General features: G+C 44.6%; 1 protein-coding gene across 2 annotated transcripts in view; it reads right to left on the bottom strand.

The window, feature by feature from the left end:
- Positions 1 to 18366, bottom strand: part of F13a1 (coagulation factor XIII A chain) — a 187084-nt gene that overhangs the window by 25046 nt on the left and 143672 nt on the right. For both annotated transcript variants that reach the window (XM_029484978.2, XM_021180809.3), the window contains exons 12-13: positions 12163 to 12450; positions 7448 to 7608 (exon numbers count right to left, since the gene is read on the bottom strand). In XM_029484978.2, coding sequence (XP_029340838.1) covers positions 7448 to 7608; positions 12163 to 12450 — 449 coding nt within the window. The remainder of the gene's footprint in view (positions 1 to 7447; positions 7609 to 12162; positions 12451 to 18366) is intronic.

Below are 18366 nucleotides of genomic sequence, written 5' to 3'. Positions count from 1 at the left end.
CTGACTTTGGTGGAACCTGCTATCTTTTTTTGGGATTCAAAAACCTCATTGTGGCTGATATATACTGTATTGACAGAGTGGGCTTAAAATATCTGTCAGGGCAGAAACAACTTTCTATACAAGAATTATAAATATCAAGCCAATCTATACAAAAAGTGTGGACAAATACTGTGAGTTTACCAATAAGGAAATGGAGGCATGGAGAAGCTATGTAACTTGCTCAAGTTCACACAGTAAGGAGGAAAAGGAGACATGAGTGCAATTGGTACTCGGTCATTGCTTAAACCTATCCTGTCCTGATTGTCTTTAACAGATGACTTACATTGGTTTTTACTTAGTAATACGAGAACCTTGCCCATCATTTTCTCTACTTTTGCCATTGAATCCTTGTAGCTCTATGGGCTTGGAGATTCACATTGTTATTATTACCTCTATTCTCTTGGCATTAAAGCAAAACTTAAAAGCTAACTAGAGCTAGTAAATTGGAAGAACCGAACCGGAAATAAATCTAGGTCTTTCTGACTTAAAACATTCTCCTTGAAACACCACCCACACTGTGATCTCTGACAGATGAGATAAAAATAGCAACCTAGCGAAGAATCATTTGCAGCGTTAGCTTTTCATGTTATCGCTAAACCATCCTTTGAGGGCACCAGTTCTGAGTCGACCCTGAACTATATTTGAAAACACAGCTACCACCCACCTTTTTCTTTTTGACTTTACGAGGTAAGAATTTGATTTCCTCACCAGTGCGAAATGTGACAAGGTGGCCTTGAGGCCTTGAGGTATATTACTGGATGATAATGGGATTTTCTATTTAGGGTAAAGTTGGGGACATACTTTTTAACAAGGGATCCAGTAGCTTACATGTCATAGAGTGACAGGGTAAGAAGATGTGGAAGAGCAAGCAGGAGATACATAGAGCAACCTGCGCTTTGGGTGTGGCAAATTCTTGAGTTCACACAGTAAGGAGGGGACTGAGACCTGAAAGCAATTAGTACTAGATCATTGCATAACCATATCCTGTCCTGGCTCTAATAACACAGATGACTTACAATGCTTTTTATTTAGAAATATGAGGACCCTGCCCATCATTTTCCTTACTTTGGGCCATTGAATTCCTGTTGCTCTATGATGCCTCTTTTCCCTTATGTGAACCCAGTTATTCAGCTGTCCTGAGAGGTGAGACAGGAGTGCGCACATCAGAGCCTTGGAGCTCACACAGAGTCCAGAGTGTGCCCACCCTGTTGATAGTTTTCACTGTCTCCCTTGACAGACAGCTGGGGTCCTGTCTGACTAACAGCTGTGGGTGGGTGTAAGCACAGAAAGCTGTGGAAGACGTCCCTCATCTGGCATCCTCTGGGAGAAGACAACTTCAGAGAGAAGAGGCCTCCGTCCCTTCTCCTTCCCTTGCCCTTAGCATCCCCCTCCTGAAGGAAAGGGCTAAGTTCTGGTGATTGGGCCAGAGTCACTGTGGAGCAGGGAGGCTAATGAGTGTGGGAGGTTTTTTTGTTTTTGTTTTTGTTTTTGTTTTATTGATATATATATATTTTTTTAAATTGGATACGTGGAAAATAGTATGGTTTGGATCTTAAATATCTCCCAGAGGGCTTAGGCTACAAGTGTGAGATGTGGAGACATTAAGGATTAAGAACATCGCCGGGCGTGGTGGCGCACGCCTTTAATCCCAGCACTCGGGAGGCAGAGGCAGGCGGATTTCTGAGTTCGAGGCCAGCCTGGTCTACAAAGTGAGTTCCAGGACAGCCAGGGCTACACAGAGAAACCCTGTCTCGAAAAACCAAAAAAAAAAAAAAAAAAAAAAAAAAAGGATTAAGAACATTAAGAAGACATTAAGACTTGTGGAAGAAAGTTATGTCACTAGGGGTATGTTCTTGAAGGAGATACTAGGACCCTGGCCTCTTCCTACTTTCATCTTTTCCTGGATATTGTAGTCCTCTGCTATATGTTCCAATCATTATGCAGCCTAAACAACTGACCAGAGACTGACACTCTGAAACTGTGGTCCAGAGTCTTCTTTTCCTCCTTCTAGTTGATATATATGAAGTATATATCACATGATATATGTACATACATATAACAAAATACAACAAACATAACATATATAATAAAATACATATTTTATATTATGTATATATTTGACACACTGAGACGTGTAAGTAGTCAGAGCTCCCAAACCTGAGGTATGGGGCTCAGGGATAATAAGAACACTTTTTTTGTTTTTCTCCTTGCCATTAATGAAAAACCCTGAACATTTAGGCCCTTGTAGAACAAATAGAAGCCTTATCATCCCTTACTTAGATACTGGTAAGTGTTTCAGGAAACTGCCTGTATTTCAAGTGTTTCCCCCAATTTTAATTTTCCATCTGAGACACAGGTGTATGTCAGGATGCCGGAGGCACATGGCCCCAGAATTCACCTTGGCATCTTCCCTGCCTCACAGACACACAGAGTCAGGATTTGAAGATGGCCTGGCAATCTTAGCATGAATCATAGCATCAAATGAAAAGCTCTAGTTGGAGCATAACAGTATGATAATTATTGAGACAAACCATGTTAGTATATAGAGTTAGATGAAATGGATATGGGGTTGAATCATGACAGACCTTGTCCAGATAGGGAAGTATCCCTTTCCATAGTGGGTGAAGCTTTTCATCATGCTATGGGCCTGGTGGTGAGTGGGTAGACTCCTCTCTCTGAGCCTGGATGAACACAGCTTATGTAGGTGTAAGTGCTGGATGAGATGGGACCTTCCCTTGATTTTATTCAGGGGGGGGGGTCAGCAGTGACACTTCTCATGTGACCTCTTCTTACCATCCCCACAGTAGCTGTAAAGCTGTTGTTAGCTCAGTGCCTTCTAGGTGGGAATGTGGGTCTGGAAGCCTGCCATGCCACCGGGCTTGCCCGCTTTCCTGCACAGTTGCCGCCGCTCATCTTGAGCCTCGGAATAAGGAGCCTTCATTGCTGAGAACCAGAGAACCCTGTTAAATCGCTGCTCACACACTGTGGGTCACAGCATTTTGAAAAATGGATGTGCTGTCTGCAGACCAGCTTGCTTCCTTCTGGGGCCCCTCTTCTCCAAATGGCAACTGCTCACGAACAATTAAAATGCCAGGGAGCCTTTTCCCCCAAGACTTAAAGCAGCTTTTGACAATCAACACATGGAAAGGCAGAGAAAAATTCCAAGTCTGCTTTTAATAAAATATACTTTTCTCATCAAAATATTTTGATAGCACGGAAAAAGAGATGTATGCTCATTAAAGTTTAACAAGTGTCTCCCCCTGCCATTTCCCATATGAGGATCACACACCATGACTCATGAGGGGTGGATGCTGGGAATAGTTAAATGGGGACAAATTTAACTCAAACCCAGTCTCTATTGCCATGGGGATGAATGAAACCCAAGATGTGCCCATTATGATGTAAGAACCTGGCTACTGACCCATGTAATTTGGTGGATGTAGCTTAGATTCAGATGGCTAGATCTAGTATCATTCCAGGATGTCTAGATTTGCACTAAAAAGGAAGATTGGGGTTTAGCTGGGGGTAGTGGTGGTGGAGAACATCTAGATTCTAGCTTTCAAGCAGCTCCATTGCTGGGATCAAACCTAGGAGTCCCAGAAGGCAATGTTTTGGGGCCAAGACTTTGTATAACTGTTGGAAGGCAGTTTCCACCAAAGTCTTTTTCATGAAGCCAATGACAAAGCTTCATCCAAAACATTCTAGACTCAACTCTAAATGTCTCTACATGCTCTACTCAGCCTATTTTTAGTCTTCCTTGGCTCCCAACCTCTACCATAAACAAAGCCACTTCTGTGATCTACCCTACCCTCCAAGCAATTCCCCATACTTCTCTCTGGTACCTAGATGTATCTCTCTCCATCTCTGATGGTGGAATGATAACCATTCATTGATGACAGCCTATTCCCTTGGTCTAAATTCTTGATAATTCATCAGAGCTGTGATCTCCCAACTTTGCAACCCATAAACCTTCCTGTCTATGCTGCCTATAAAAGTCCCAGTGTGAAGAACAATGTGTCCCAAAGGTCACATCACACCAAGAGAGATCTGGGAGAGGGGTTTCTGTCCTTCCCTGATCAGGCATGTCCATGAGATAGTCACTTATGAAGAGAAGCAACTATAGTTAAGATCCAGAATCATGTACCAAGTGTTCACTGTGACATAGTTATCACACATCCTTGGCCCAGTCAACACAAGGATGCCATGATGAAAGAATTGCCATTGCCATTCTCACTTCAGTGGAAAAACAGACTCTGGGAGGCTCAGTGACTTGGTAGGGTTACATGGGTGTCCTGTGGAGAAAACAGCTTTAAATTCCCTTGGTTGCAGGGCTCATGGTTTGGTCACTGTTGTATAGGAACTAACTTCTCTGGGTTTCTGTACAATGAAGGTTACAGTAATACCTATCTCTCAGATAAGATGATACACAGGCATTACTAAAATTCCAGTGTTTAATATCTCTCAGCTGCTGTCACTACTGTCAGCATGCTGGTTTCCTCCTCCTCTTCCTCCTCCTCCTCCTCTTGCCTGCAGAATGAAGCTGGAAGGATCTGTCCTCCTAACTACCTCTTTCACATTTACCCTGTGCCTGGTTTATCCATACACAGCATCTGTAAGAGGCTCAGTCTTGTGTGAGCCCATCCATGCTTCAAAGGGATGGACAAAGTATTCTAGCATTTTCCTAACATTTGATGAGGTGACATCTTGTAGGTAATTTTGGACCACGTGTTTGGAACCCTTGTGGACTTTGTACTTATAGTGTGTTTGGAGTTCCTGCTTTATGCCATTTATCTTACTTAATTCTCTGAAGTGCTCTCCCACATAACAGTCCAACAGAGTATTTTCTTACCATCTTTCCAGTACCCCCAACAGCAAGGCCCTTCCTTCCCTTCCTGAGCCCTCGCCATCACTTCCAGTGCATGACTGGCTTCTGAAGGATACAGCTCTGTTTTACTATGTCTCCAGTGTCACAGGTGCCTAGTACCATTCCCACAGTTTCTGAAATCTGGATCTGTCACAGCTGGGTGATATCTGAGTGGCATTAGGGTGGGCAGTCCCTTTCCCTGGCACATCTCATTTCCTGTTTGGATTTACTTTAACCATGAAATTAGTGGGGTTAATGGTTAGGGCTTGTGTGACAGTGTCTCATCTACAGTTTTTCCAGTCTTAGCCCTGGACAGTATCAGGTCTTCTCTCTCAGAAAATGGCTTTGACTCTGAGTGTCCAACAGAACCAGAATCCCTGCTCTGTCATGCAAATTAACCCAAACTGAACCCGACCAACTCTGGTTCCAGTCCTGCCCTGGTCTACTAGCATGTGGAATGAAACCTCTGTAATTCTGCCATGGGGAGTTCAGTTGCTCTTAAAGGATCTTAAAAGATAGAAAAAAGTCCAACCTTTCTAATTAATAATACCCCAAAAGATCAAAAGTATCAGTTTCTTCTCTACACACATTTTATTATCAGTGGTGCAATTAAATTCTATTTTGCGCTGTGGTCTGAACACTTCACAGCTTGGAAAAGCTTCTCCTGAGATCTTGGCAGGGACAAGCCATTGCTTCATAATGAGGTGAACATGAGAACTGTCTCTGGTGGGAAAGGCAGAGATCTGAGCATGGGCACAGGCTCTGCTTACATCCCCCTCAGAGCAGCAAAAGATGCCTTTGCTATGTGGCTGAGGGACATCTTCAAGATCTCTGACTATGGAGAGCCAGTGTGCCTCCTGCTGCTGTGGTCCTTGTGCCCCCAGCTAATGAATTCATGCTCTCGTGGCAAGATGGCACTCCTGGAGTAACCCAAGTGCCCTGTTTTCCTGTTTAGCATTTGTTTCTGACTCTACCTACAGAATTCTGATTCTCCCTCAGCCTCATTTGCATTCTGCCTCTTCAGGCCTGTTGTGCAGACAGTACCAATCACAACAGGTCTATGGTAAGTGACTGCATTTCAAGAACAGAAGAGAGAGAATGACATAAACCTCCCTAGAGGTAGAGGGTCTGACATTCTGTTCCTCAATAGGCCCTATACATATTCAGCTTTGTGTGAGCCTCATCGTGGGGTGTTCCATGTACCACCTACACACAACCAGATTTTGAGAAGAAGTGGATGAGGCAGTTCTCATCCTGCTTCTGTAACTGCACTGCTGGGGTTAGAGACCTAGCTCTACATCTTGATGATGATGCAATCTTGCACGAGTTTTACAGGCCTTCTGCACTTCAGTTTTCTCACATATAAAGTAGAAACATTTGTAGTGCTTACCTGTAGGGTTTATTGAGTGTTGAAAGCTCAGTTATATATGTGATACTTTGATAGCAGCTGCCAGGGTCCAGTATATAAGCAAGCAGAGCAGCCATAGTGAATGCCACACAATAGCCATTAGCTTAAAAAGTGGTTCATAAGAAACAAAGCTCAACTCTCACTCCTGCCCAGTGTCCCATCCCTGGGGCCACTTAGATTACTTGGTTACTTTAGGATACTTCATGTTAGGAGGATTTATACTAATTACTCAGTCTTTTCAGAGACAAATGCTCTCCAGACACCAGGGAAGTTGTTTAAGGCCACATCCAGGTGGCATATAATGCCACTCTCCAAGGTGACCACTAGATGCTTGGCTTCCAGTGCTTAGAAGGGGTCTTGGTAAGGCTCTCTACTGATGCCACCAGAAGCTAGCCTATGCTGCTGAGAAGCAGGTAACCCACTCCCCTGGCTTTCCTTTACCCGTCCCCATGAGCAACTTGAGAAGAAATACCCTGTACTACCTGAACAACTAACTCTGTGCTCTCTGCACAACTAAAGCCATGATCCAAGTGGGAAAAAACAAGCCATGGTGACAGAAGCCAGAAAATGTGTCATCTTGGTATGTGGGGTAGACTGTGAACAGGAAAAAGGCAGGAAGGAGCTCTCTGAAGACCTGGGGATCCTCTATATTTTCATCTAGCTGGCGCTTATAATGGCATATGTATATTCAGCTACTGCTCCCCAGCTCTACACTTCAGCTTGCATATCCTACTGCATACAGTCATACCTCAGTGAATGACATTACTGCCCCAGATGCAGAAGGGACAATGTAGGTAGTCTGTAAGCCTGACCCACTTTATTCTGAAGACACAGAGATTTCTGAGTCTCTGTCTCTATCACACATCTTTATCTTCCTCCACAAGTGTGTTTATACCACAGGTTATATTTATATCTGCAGTCACATCTATATATTTAAATAAGGAGAGAAGAGGAGTGTTATATGCATGCAACTATATATAGAATATTTTACTTCTTTCAAAGAACAGGAAGATCCTAGCTCCATTATGTCTTTTGGGCACCCCCTCCTTTCCCCCCCCCCCCACATGCACACACAATCTGGCTACTGACTAAGCACTTTGCCCTCCTTTCTTGTCTGAGATGTGATGTTCACTGACCTTGATGGTGATCTTGGGGATAGTCAGCACTATGGACTTTTGCTTGGCCAGGACGTCCCTGGACTCGTTGATGCGTGCCGTGACGAAGAAGTGCAAGAAGCCCTGTTCTAGAAGGTGGCTCATGTACTCGCCCGCTCTGACCAGCACCTCCTTTTTCTTGGCTGAAGGGAGGAAAAACCAACAAGGCCGACATCAAGACCTGGATGAGATGGCATATGGCTCACGTGCCCTCTCCCATCCTCCCCTCATTAGCACACAAGTCACCAGGAAAACAGCAAAAGGCAGATACAAGGAGTCAATCAGGGACAAGCTCTCCTGTCTCATGGGTGAAGAAAGAATACACTGGAAATGTAATAGTCAGTGAGGTCTTACTACAGAAAAGAGTTGTCAAACTTTCGAAGCATTGTCTTTGCGGCTGTAAAATGGAAAGGGTAAACAGAGATCTTAAAGGTGAATCCTAGGAGCTTCAACCCTGCAGGCTCTGACCTGAGCCAAGGCAATCCCAAGATGGCAGAAAAGGAGCATCGAGCGCCCTCTCTCCTCTTTGTGACTGGGAAGACCTCTGTGTGGAAACCTTACTGCTAGCTTTCAGGGTAGAGAATAAGCCCTGCAGAATGGCATGGAGGATGGGAAGTAGTCTCACTCCTCTTTCAATCTCCATGGGGGCTGAGGATGCAGAGTTGTATCTGTAGCCTGGGTCCATTTGCTCACTCTGTGGCTCCATTTCCCATAGCCCAGGATTCTAGAGCCCAAAGGGCAGTTCTGTAGGCTGAGCCCAGGTATTTATGTCCTTAGAGACAGTGCATTTTGTCCCTTGATGTTTCCAGGGATAATAATAAACAGTGGTTTTCTTCTGGTTTTTCTTAGGGGAATGAGTTTGGCTACTAGGTTTCTTTAGGGCAGCAAGACTTGTGCATCTTCTTTGTACCCATCTTTGCAGGGGTTCTTATCACCACTTATAGTCTCAGCCCCAGGGCTCCCTTCTTCTTGGAGGTAGACCATTCTCTCAATCACAGCACTGAAGAAATGGGACTGTGCACCAGAGCCCCAGAGAACACTGCTCCTGAAATAGTCCATTATATAAGTGCCATGTTGTGCCACCGCACAAGAAATTGTTCTAGATAAAGTTTATTAAACGCGGCAAGAGAAGGAGGAATAGATTTTCACTGTATGAGTGGTGGAGATGGGAGGTTGCCAACATCATTTATGGTGTCTGGGGAAAGCCAAGGGAGACACAGGCTGGAGCTGCCTCATCTCTTCCAAAAAGCAAAGACAACTAAATATAGCCAAGTGACAATGATAGCACCTTTGAAGGTACTGGTTGGTTTAAGTTATTCAAATCTCCCAAGCTGACTCTAGCCCACACATTCCCTTTAATCACCAATCTGAAAAGTCTGCTTCTCATTCTCCTTAGAAAACTTTACTTGCAATAGAGGCACTGGAGGATGCTTGCTTAGGGTCAGACATGTGTGATTTTACAAATGACTAGGATTGACTTCAGATTGCAACATGCGTTTTATTGCATGCAATTGATGCCACCTACTTACATTAATTAGTAAATTAGCAAAAGAAGAATGAGGTTCTAATTCCCTTGAAGTTATCTGGGACAAGCCCTGAGTGGTCTGACTGATGGAGCTGTATTAAAATAAATTTGGGCTTAGGTTTGGTCCCTACATGAATGACTCAATTGAGAAATACATTACATCATTTTAATCCACTAACTCATATAGAGTTATCCCCTCATTTTTTAATATTTTCAGAGGAAAGGTGTGTTTTGGATACAATCTGTCATGATGCAGAAGGCCCAGGAGCAAGCGTGAGGCTGACGTGTCTGGTTGTGTTGCTTCTACAGCCAGGGAATGGCTTGAGTCCATCCTTTAGTTGGGCTAAGGAGACAAGGAAGATTGAAAGGGTGCATGTGAGGTTGGAAAAGGACTGTGCTCTATTTCTGGTGTAGAGAGATGTGATGAATTATAGTTCCACTCAGGGCCCCAGTTCACACCCATTGGTTCAATGTCCTTGCCCATGGGAGGATCTAGGTTCTGTTACCTTCATGTCTTTAACCATATAAACCCAGCCAGAGTTTTCCACCATGTTGCAAGGTAACAGAAATTCCAAGGCATTTCACACCTCTCACTCATGGAGTTTCATCCACCCCTTCCTCTCATGTGCACAGGTCAATCAGGTGAACTCTATCTTCAGGACTTTAGTGGTTGGAGCATTCAAACAGCATGGTGCTGACATAACAGGAAGGGAACTAGCCATGTGCACAAGGGGCCCTATTTGCAAAACAGCCCTACTTTATAATAAGCTGCTTTCCCAAGAATTGACTCACTCCACAGACCAGTACCAACCCTTTCAAGGCCAATTAAGATCACATATCCTAGTTATCATCCACAAGGTGCTGCCTCTTAAAGACTCCACCTTCTCCTATCATCATTTTTCACACTGAGGACCATGCCAAGTCAAACAAGAATGGTTCTTCATCCTTTGTGTCTCATTCAGCACATTAGATATCCTATGATACCCATGGGATTCTTATGGCTCAGATAACCTTTGTCAGGTCTCTCTGTCTCACACCACCCAATTAGAGAGATAATTCTTTCATTTTGTGGTTGCAATGCCTGCAAGGCTAACATGTCTCTCCTTCTTAGTCTGTCTTGTATTTTCCTATTACACATATAATCAAATGATGCACTTGCTAGCTTGCTTGGTTCTTTATTGCCTGCTTCCTCTATAAGACCAGAAACTCTGCAAAGATGTGCACTCCCCTGTGTCCAGCATATTTTAGAACCTGGATGCTCCAGTTTGCTTTCTGTTGCTGTGTTAAAATACCATGGACAAAAATAACGTAAGGAGGAAAGGAAAATTTGGCCACAGTGGAGAGAAGACAGGGATGGAGTTCAAGGTAGGATCCCAGAGGCAGGAATAGAGGAAACAGAGACCAAAGAGAAGTTCTGCTTACTGCCTTCCTTCCTCTGCTTGTGAGCCAACTTTCTTATACAATACAGGACTATCACCCTGGGCTGGGCCCCTCTCTATCAAATAGCTACCAAGAAAATGTCCCACAGACATTCGTGCAGGCCAAACTGATGCAAACAATTCCTTTGACAAGGTTTCCTCTTTCCAGGTATGCCAATCAAGATTAGCCACAATACAGGCCTGGCTGGGAATGGGCTAACAGTTCTGTAGTGTGGGTGATATTGCTCTCATATACAAATGAGATCACGCAGGCAACCTGCCCAGGGACACAGATCTAGAGGTGATACAGTCATGCCTCATCTTTAGGGTTATCTAATTTCCAGAATCAATGTGCTTGTCTGTTCTGAGGAAGCATGGAAGCTGTTTCCCCTTCAGTCCTTCATGTGGAACACTCTTTATTGGTGAGAAGCCTTTCCTATCTCTTGGGATAAAAAAAAAAAGCCAAATCTAGTTTCCAAAGAAAATGCTATGGTGATTTCTCGACTGCTAGCTACATCATCAAAGTTAGAAATACTTGCCTTTTTCAATTTAGTTTTCTTGGAATCTGAATTTTTAGGAATAGTTTTTCATTTTCTCTGGTTCTGCTGGGGCCAGGGAGCTCAAGAACAACAGAGATGGGTGATTGGCTCGTTGGTGTTGGTGGGGTGGGGCCTGCTTGCTTGTCTCTGCTTTAGGAACATTATTGCTTCTATATCCCTTTCTTCTTCTTCTTATTTTTTATTTCTGTACCACATGTTGGGTCCAGAGACACAGTGCCCCAAATTGTCAACTGCTTTATAGTTTTGACTCAGCTCTCTTCCTATAGTTATCCCTATTATTATTGTTTTTTGTGCCCAACTTAGGCCTGAATATTGAGTCCACCTAATACACTCAGAAAAAAAAAAAAAAAGAAACCTTTCAAAATTGCAGTTCTCAATGCATCCTGCAGCATGCCAGTCCTTTCCTGCTTCAAGCATCCCAAATTCATTGCTTCTGGCAATGAAAGTCTTAGGCATTTGTATGGGAGGTGAGAGAATGAACAGGAAAGAGACCCTACTAGGTATAGCCCTGAGAAGATTTTGAGATGGGGCCTAATATCTCTTAGGCTCTTTCTTCCAGTGGTCATCCCTGGATCAGGCTGATCAGTTATAAAAAGAATAGCTTGGGGTGGGGGCAGAACTGGAGATGGCTCGATGTATCAAGCCCTTGCCACACAACATAGGACCAGAGTCTAGATCTTCAGTACCCATGTTAGAGCTGGTTAGCCATGGTGATTACCTGCAATTGCAAGCAGAGATGGGACCCCCAGTGCAAACTAGGTAAATAGTCTAGGTAGAGTTGGTGAGCTTAGGGTTTAGTGGGAGACTCTGCCTTAGTATACAACTTACAGAGGGATTACAGAACATGCCTGAGATGGATATAGCCTATGTGGCAAATTCAGATCTCAATGCAGGTTCTGTTTCAGGAGGTCTGGTGGGGCCAAAGCTTGAGATGTTGGTGCTGTGGGTTCATAGAACACGTTCTAAATATCAAGAGATGAGTTTCCATTAAATTCTCCAACTCATAGTACTCTAAGCTTAGAAGATTTCAACATTCATTTCTGTTCACGAGCCACAAAGATAAGAGGATTGGGTGTTTTCTAGAACCGCCCCTGACACTGAGATCTGGTGAGAACCAGAGTATTGACAGGATTGACAGTGAGACATAGAACCAGGTGACAAGTCCTGGAGAGACCCACACATTAGTTAGCTTACAGGAAAAGGGATCCAGTGTCTCTTCAAAGGACTCCTTCTTGAACTCTTTCTTGGATACCCCAGTGTAGAAGGTGATGTTGCCAGAAAGATAGGCCAGGATGGTGTACAGATTGGAGCTATTGTTCTGGAAGGTAATAGTCACTTTGAAGTCCTTTCCCAGCACAGCATTTTCCACATCAAAGTTCATGGTCACATCAGACCTCGATTTGACAACACCTTCAGTGTTGAGGGTCTTCTTGGCTCCATACATCAGAGCAGTTTCAAGGGCTAGTCTCTCTTCTTCTTGGCCTAGGAGAGATCAACAGATAATGAAAGGGAATATCCCCCATGGGGAAGACACTGACCTGAAATGCACTCGGTGCTACCCTTGCTGACTGATGGCCTCTGAAAGCCAATCAACCTCTCCTGCATAGAAAGGTAGGGATAACCACTATCAATGGGTTAGGTTCTGCAAAACCAAGTTCCCAGATAGGCAGTGGCCTGCCAGGCTGGATACTTGATGTCTAGGCAGGGTATATCTGTTTGGAAGGCTACTAAGAGACCAATCTCTTGGGCTATTATTTCTGGGCTTGGCAAGTGTCAAATTACTTCCCTCTCTGAGTCCCTGTCAGGAAGTTAGGATTAGGGTCCTCTAAGCAAAGACTTAGGAGATAGTGGCCACTTGATATGTCAACTCCTATCACGGATGTTTCTACTAGCTATGGGCCTTTCTGTTCCTTCAGTCTGTTTCCTATTTAAGTTCTTCCATTTTCTCTTTCTTGAGATGACTTTTGAGCTGGGATGGATCCTTCTATGCCCTTCTACACCTCTGCAGTGCCCATTAACTTCAAAAGTGTGCTACTTCAAGGTACTAGGTTCTGGTCATCTGTTAATCTTAACCTGTCCAAGAATTCCTGGGTTAGACCCATGGAGGAAGCCTGATTCAACCTGTTGAAGGTCAACAGCTTTGCTGAGCTCATGAAGGTACTCAGCCCTACAACTTTGTCAGCTCAAAATCTTCCAGTTGCCTCTCACTGAGCACAAGGAATTGAGGCACCACTGTTGAAATGTTGCTCTGCCCTAATAAAGTGTGAAGCTTCAGTATGGTTTGAGCAAAATGTCTTATGGTAAGTTTCTGGGTGAATGGTAGGGATAGAGAGGCAAGAGAGGGAAAGGGTCTCTTCTAGGGAGAAAGAAGGAGAGATAGTGGAGAAGGAAAGGGAGGAAGAGAAGACAAGCATGGTGGTATGCATCTGTAATCTTTCCATTTGGGGGTCCAAGGCAGGAAGATAGTTCAAGGACAGCCTGAGCTACTTAGTGAGATTCTGCCTCAGAAACCAAGGGATGGGAATACAGCTCAATGAATGAACCCTTGTTAGCATGAGCAAGGTACGATTCCATACACAGCTTTTCAAACACACACACACACACACACAGACACACACACACACACACACACACACACACACACACACACAGACACACACACACACACACACACACGGTGGGGCTGTGCTCAGACCCTGACTACCTGACAAGCTGTAGAATAGCAGCAGTACCTCCAAAGTTTGAATGAAGTACTTGGCTGCACAGGCAGGCTGTTGGAAGTGCAAAAGATGGACTGCCCTTTTCTTTTTCACCCTAATCATCCCACTCCATAGCTTCTTTCATGGTGGAGAATAGAGATGAAACAATAGAGGCAAAAATTCTTTGGCTTATGAAAGCTAGGTATGAGAATGGCTGGGTGCGGGAAAATCACTTTAAGATAAGAATGTTGGCTTTTCTAATTGTGCTAATTTAAAGATGTTATCTTCTACTATACTAAAAATTAAATCAGATAATGAATAACTGAATTCAATAATGGTGGGGAGGGTAATGGATGCTATAAACTATCACTAAATGCTAATTACACGGCAGGCCATGGGATGTGTGCCTGCTTGCAACAGCTCTGCTAAGCCCCATAACAACCACAAGGTAGGCACTATGAATACCATCAGTGATATAAGGGTATGTACATTACAGGGCTCTGTGTGTGTGTGTGTGTGTGTGTTATAAACTTCTTTTGTCAAGACTGTGAGAACGTGCCAGAAACAATCAGTCTAGAACTAGAATTGGCTCCAGCATATGTTAATGAAGCCAATGAAGGACGACAGGAAGGGAAGGAAGGAGGGAGAGCCCAGCCTCGAAAGTTCAGTAAACTACTTTATAGCAGCATCAACTGGCAAACAGGTCCATGAGAAGGAGAACATTAACAATTATCACTTTGGATGAAGGCCAAGTATGCATTTAGCCAAAGCACAGGAAGTCTGTTGGAGCAGCAAACCAAGAACCAGAGAGGGGCTGCCTAGGGAGAGAGGAGCTGAGCTGGCCCAGGTGTGTGAGAGAGGCAAAGCGAGGCTTGCGCTCTGAGCAACCTGAGAGGTTGGTCTGACAGTGCAAATTCTACCTTCCTCCTGTCCAGTGAGTGGGGAAGTTGCTGGCTGACAGGCCACTCCAGGCAGGAGAGAATGGCAAAGCTTGTCAGGGCCTGAGAGAATGGTCCCTGCTTTGCAGCAGTTATAAAGAGTGCTCTGGTGTCCCTGCACCAGTAAAAAGCTATCTTTTTACTGGTGAGCCAGGCTTTGCTTTCTGAGATGCCTTTGCATTTTGTAAGAGCAGGGTCAACATTATTACCTTCCTGGACACTATGATGTTAACTAGTCCTTTCATGTTGGATGAAGCACGCTCTTATTGTTCTGGCCATAATCTCAATACCCTCTCCTCCAAGGTTCTCATTACTCTGAGAATGCAGCCCCAGACCCCAGTCCTCACACCAACAAATTTCTAGTTTTCTTTCCTTCTCCTCAGAACAGTACTTGCCCTGTGCTATGTCACCTTCCTCTGGAGACACAGACTCCAGAAGGGCAGGGATGCCATCTGTCTTGCCACCTTTGTATCACTAGGACTGTGTCCCTGCAGGCACTGAGGATCTGGAGGAGGGACACTTGCAGGTATGCTAATTTCAGCACAAGGCAGAACTTTTGTCGTTATAACTGTTGTGCAGTGTCCTCAGCTTAGCTGACCCATGAGAGCACAGCCCTGTGACCACCCCTTTGGCTATGTCACAACTTTGGAGTCCTGGGGACAGACATTGGGCTAAGCACCACTCAGAAAGAGTACTTCACTCACAGGTATAGAGGGGTAAGTGAAGAGCTATCATGATATAGATTTGTAGATCACCAGTGCTGGGACAGGCATTTGTCATGTGGAGCCTGAAGACATGACACATGAAACACCCATAGATTGCCTGGGAGGCACAGGAGCCCTCTTTTCAGCACAGTGGGTAAAGATAAGGAGGCATGCAAGAGCATGGCTACTCGAGGACTATGGCAGCTGCTTATCTGGCTGTTGTATGTGACAGCCGTGAGTGGTCAGGCAGTACAGCAAGAAGACCAAAAAATCCACTAGCGAGGCTTTCTGGGTTATTGCTGGATTGTTCTGAAGGCACCGGGAAGACAGTAGGCTATTTTCTCTGCTTTGATGGGCTCAGGCTTACATGTCACAGAGTAGCACTTTGTGGAGGGAAAGGTTTACACTGAAGAGGGGGGTTGTAAGTTTGGCTAATTTTCTGGGCAAAACCAGAGTTCGAAATACTCTGAGCACTATGGTAGCAATGAGAGCATGTCTCACCTGTCTCACCTTCTTGCTAAGGAGTAGGACCGTGGACCTCGGTAGCCTTCCTCATGGTGAGCTGAATGATATGTCTTAACCTTTGTATATCACAGGCCAACCCCCAGCTTCTCTTTCACAGGTATGTGTCTTCTTCTCTTAATGGCTGACCCTGCCCCATTCCTATTTAGCCTCCATGGTCATCTCTGGGGCTGACAGTTAATGGTAGCTGGATTCTGCTGCATGCGTTCGTCTCTTTCCAGCATCACTCACTGCTCCCCCTTTCTAGCATCTGATCCCAAGACTAGCACTAGATTAGAAGGTGAAACTAACTCATACTGGACCTGCATCATGCACCAGGCTCTGTGCTAAGGTTTTCTTCACAGGGTGCTGTTTTAGTCTTCTAGCATGGCTATGGAACCAGAGAAGAGGTGAACTTCACGGCTGTTTAGATTGGGCAAGTAGAGGATTTGCTACCTAATTCTGTGGTAGCAAAATGTGGGTGCACAGTGGTTGTCTCCACTGGGGTAAAGGTGAAGAATGAGTGGGCAGGGCAGGGGAGTGGAAAGGAGGAAGAGGAAGTACTTTGGGACAATTCAGCTTCAAGTTTTTGTGTCATCCATAAGGCCTGGGGTGAGATGATGATTTGGGAGTGGTCACTACATCTGTGAGAGTCAACCACAGCTATCCAGGAAGAACTGCTGTGCGGTTACGAGAGACTTCAGGGGTATTCCGTTTGCAGATAGGGTCCAGAGGAGAGGAAGGAACAGACTAGATATAATTCTCCACCCCATCTTCCAGGTCTCTCAAGATGTCGGATGGCAGATGAGGAAGAGCACAGAACAGGCATGTGTACTAAGCAATACAACGTTGCAAATGGTTTTGTCAGGGGAAATCATCTGAATATAGGAGATGGCTAAGTGCTCTTTGGAGGGAGGGAGGGAGAGAGAGAGAGAGAGAGAGAGAGAGAGAGAGAGAGAGAGAGAGAGAGAGAGAGGCAATAATGGAGCAGTGGACGGAGTAAAGAGGAAGTGCCTCCAGATGCCACCATGAAAGAGGACATATTGCTTCAGAACATTTGCAGAATTCTGGTTTTCAAAGTTTCAAAGCTTTAACATTTCTTAATCTCATATTTTGAAAAAAAAAGAGGTAAAACTGATACAATACGTTTTAGCTGAAGTGAAAAATAATCTCTCCACAACTTAACCGTTTGTCAGTCCATCCCTGCATTTTGTATAATTTCTTTTTCTGTCCTCATTCATCTCCACATTTTAATGTCCACCCTTGGTATATGTAGATTCAGAGATGTTATAAAAGATGCACTCTGAGACCCAGAGGGGCAAATCCATAGCCAGAAGCAGTTACTGCTGGCATTTATTGTATATTTGGAGCAGACATCAATAATCAATCCCTTTCCCCATTAGATGCCGATGGAGTCCCCAGAGTTTCAGAATAACACTCCTCTGGGCTATTTGCTCAGTTAGAATGTGATGTATGTGTGTCATTCTTGATCAAGAAATGAGCTTTCCACTCAAGATCAAATCTTAGCCCAGAAGGTGGTTGAAATCTCTCTCACAACTAATCACATGTAGTAGGAGTTCTAGTTGGTTCAAAACACCCATCACTCTATCCCTGAGTCTCACCTTGCTAAGGAGTAGGACCGTGGACCTCGGTAGCCTTCCTCATGGTGAGCTGAATGATATGTCTTAACCTTTGTATATCACAGGCCAACCCCCAGCTTCTCTTTCACAGGTGTGTGTCTTCTTCTCTTAATGGCTGATCCTGCCCCATTCCTATTTAGCCTCCATGGTCATCTCTGGGGCTGACAGTTAATGGTAGCTGGATTCTGCTGCATGCTTTTGTCTCTTTCCAGCATCACTCACTGCTCCCCCTTTCTAGCATCTGATCCCAAGACTAGCACTGCTCACAAGGATGGTGAGCTCATCTCTCATCCACTACTCGTTCACTACAATCTAGCAGTAGAAAAGAAAAGCAGTTTATACCACTACTCTGCATCACCCATTTTAGCCAAAGAACTCTTTCCTCAAATTCTTATTTACTCTTTGGATAGGAGTTTTGGTGCTGGGACTCAAACAAGGCAAATGCTCTTCTACTGAGTCCAGACTCAAGGTTTCAGCCACACCGAATACAGTAGGTATAATTCAGTGTGTTGAATCTCATAGCATTAAGGGGGTCAGTTTATCAGAATGGGACCAACTGAATTGTTCCGTCCATTCTGCTCATACATCAACATGCTACAGACACGGTTTGTGTCCTGGATATTGTGAGCATGTCAGAGTCCTTTCTGGTTGGGTGTCCTCTGTACCTGGGTCATCTGTCACCCTGTGTCATATTACCTCCCTTCTGGCATGACAAGGAGTGGACACTGCTTTCCTCCACAGGAAGCACACAGCAGGCATGTGATGTCCCCAGCCCCATGCAGGTGGGTGTGCTGCAGGGTTAAAAGCAGGCTGCTGAGTGGCTGCTGTGGACCCAGCTAGTTTCTTCCCCCTCCTCTAAGGAGTTTCCTTTTGCTTTCCAAATTGATTTCTTTACATCTCTGTAAGAGGAGGCATC

This window comes from Mus caroli, unplaced genomic scaffold (genome assembly GCF_978045245.1).
Source record: "Mus caroli unplaced genomic scaffold, Mus_caroli_1 scaffold_15, whole genome shotgun sequence".
In the NCBI taxonomy this organism is placed as follows: Eukaryota; Metazoa; Chordata; class Mammalia; order Rodentia; family Muridae; genus Mus; species Mus caroli.
Note: the sequence above shows the minus strand (reverse complement) of the source record. Positions and strands in the feature narration are given on the sequence as shown.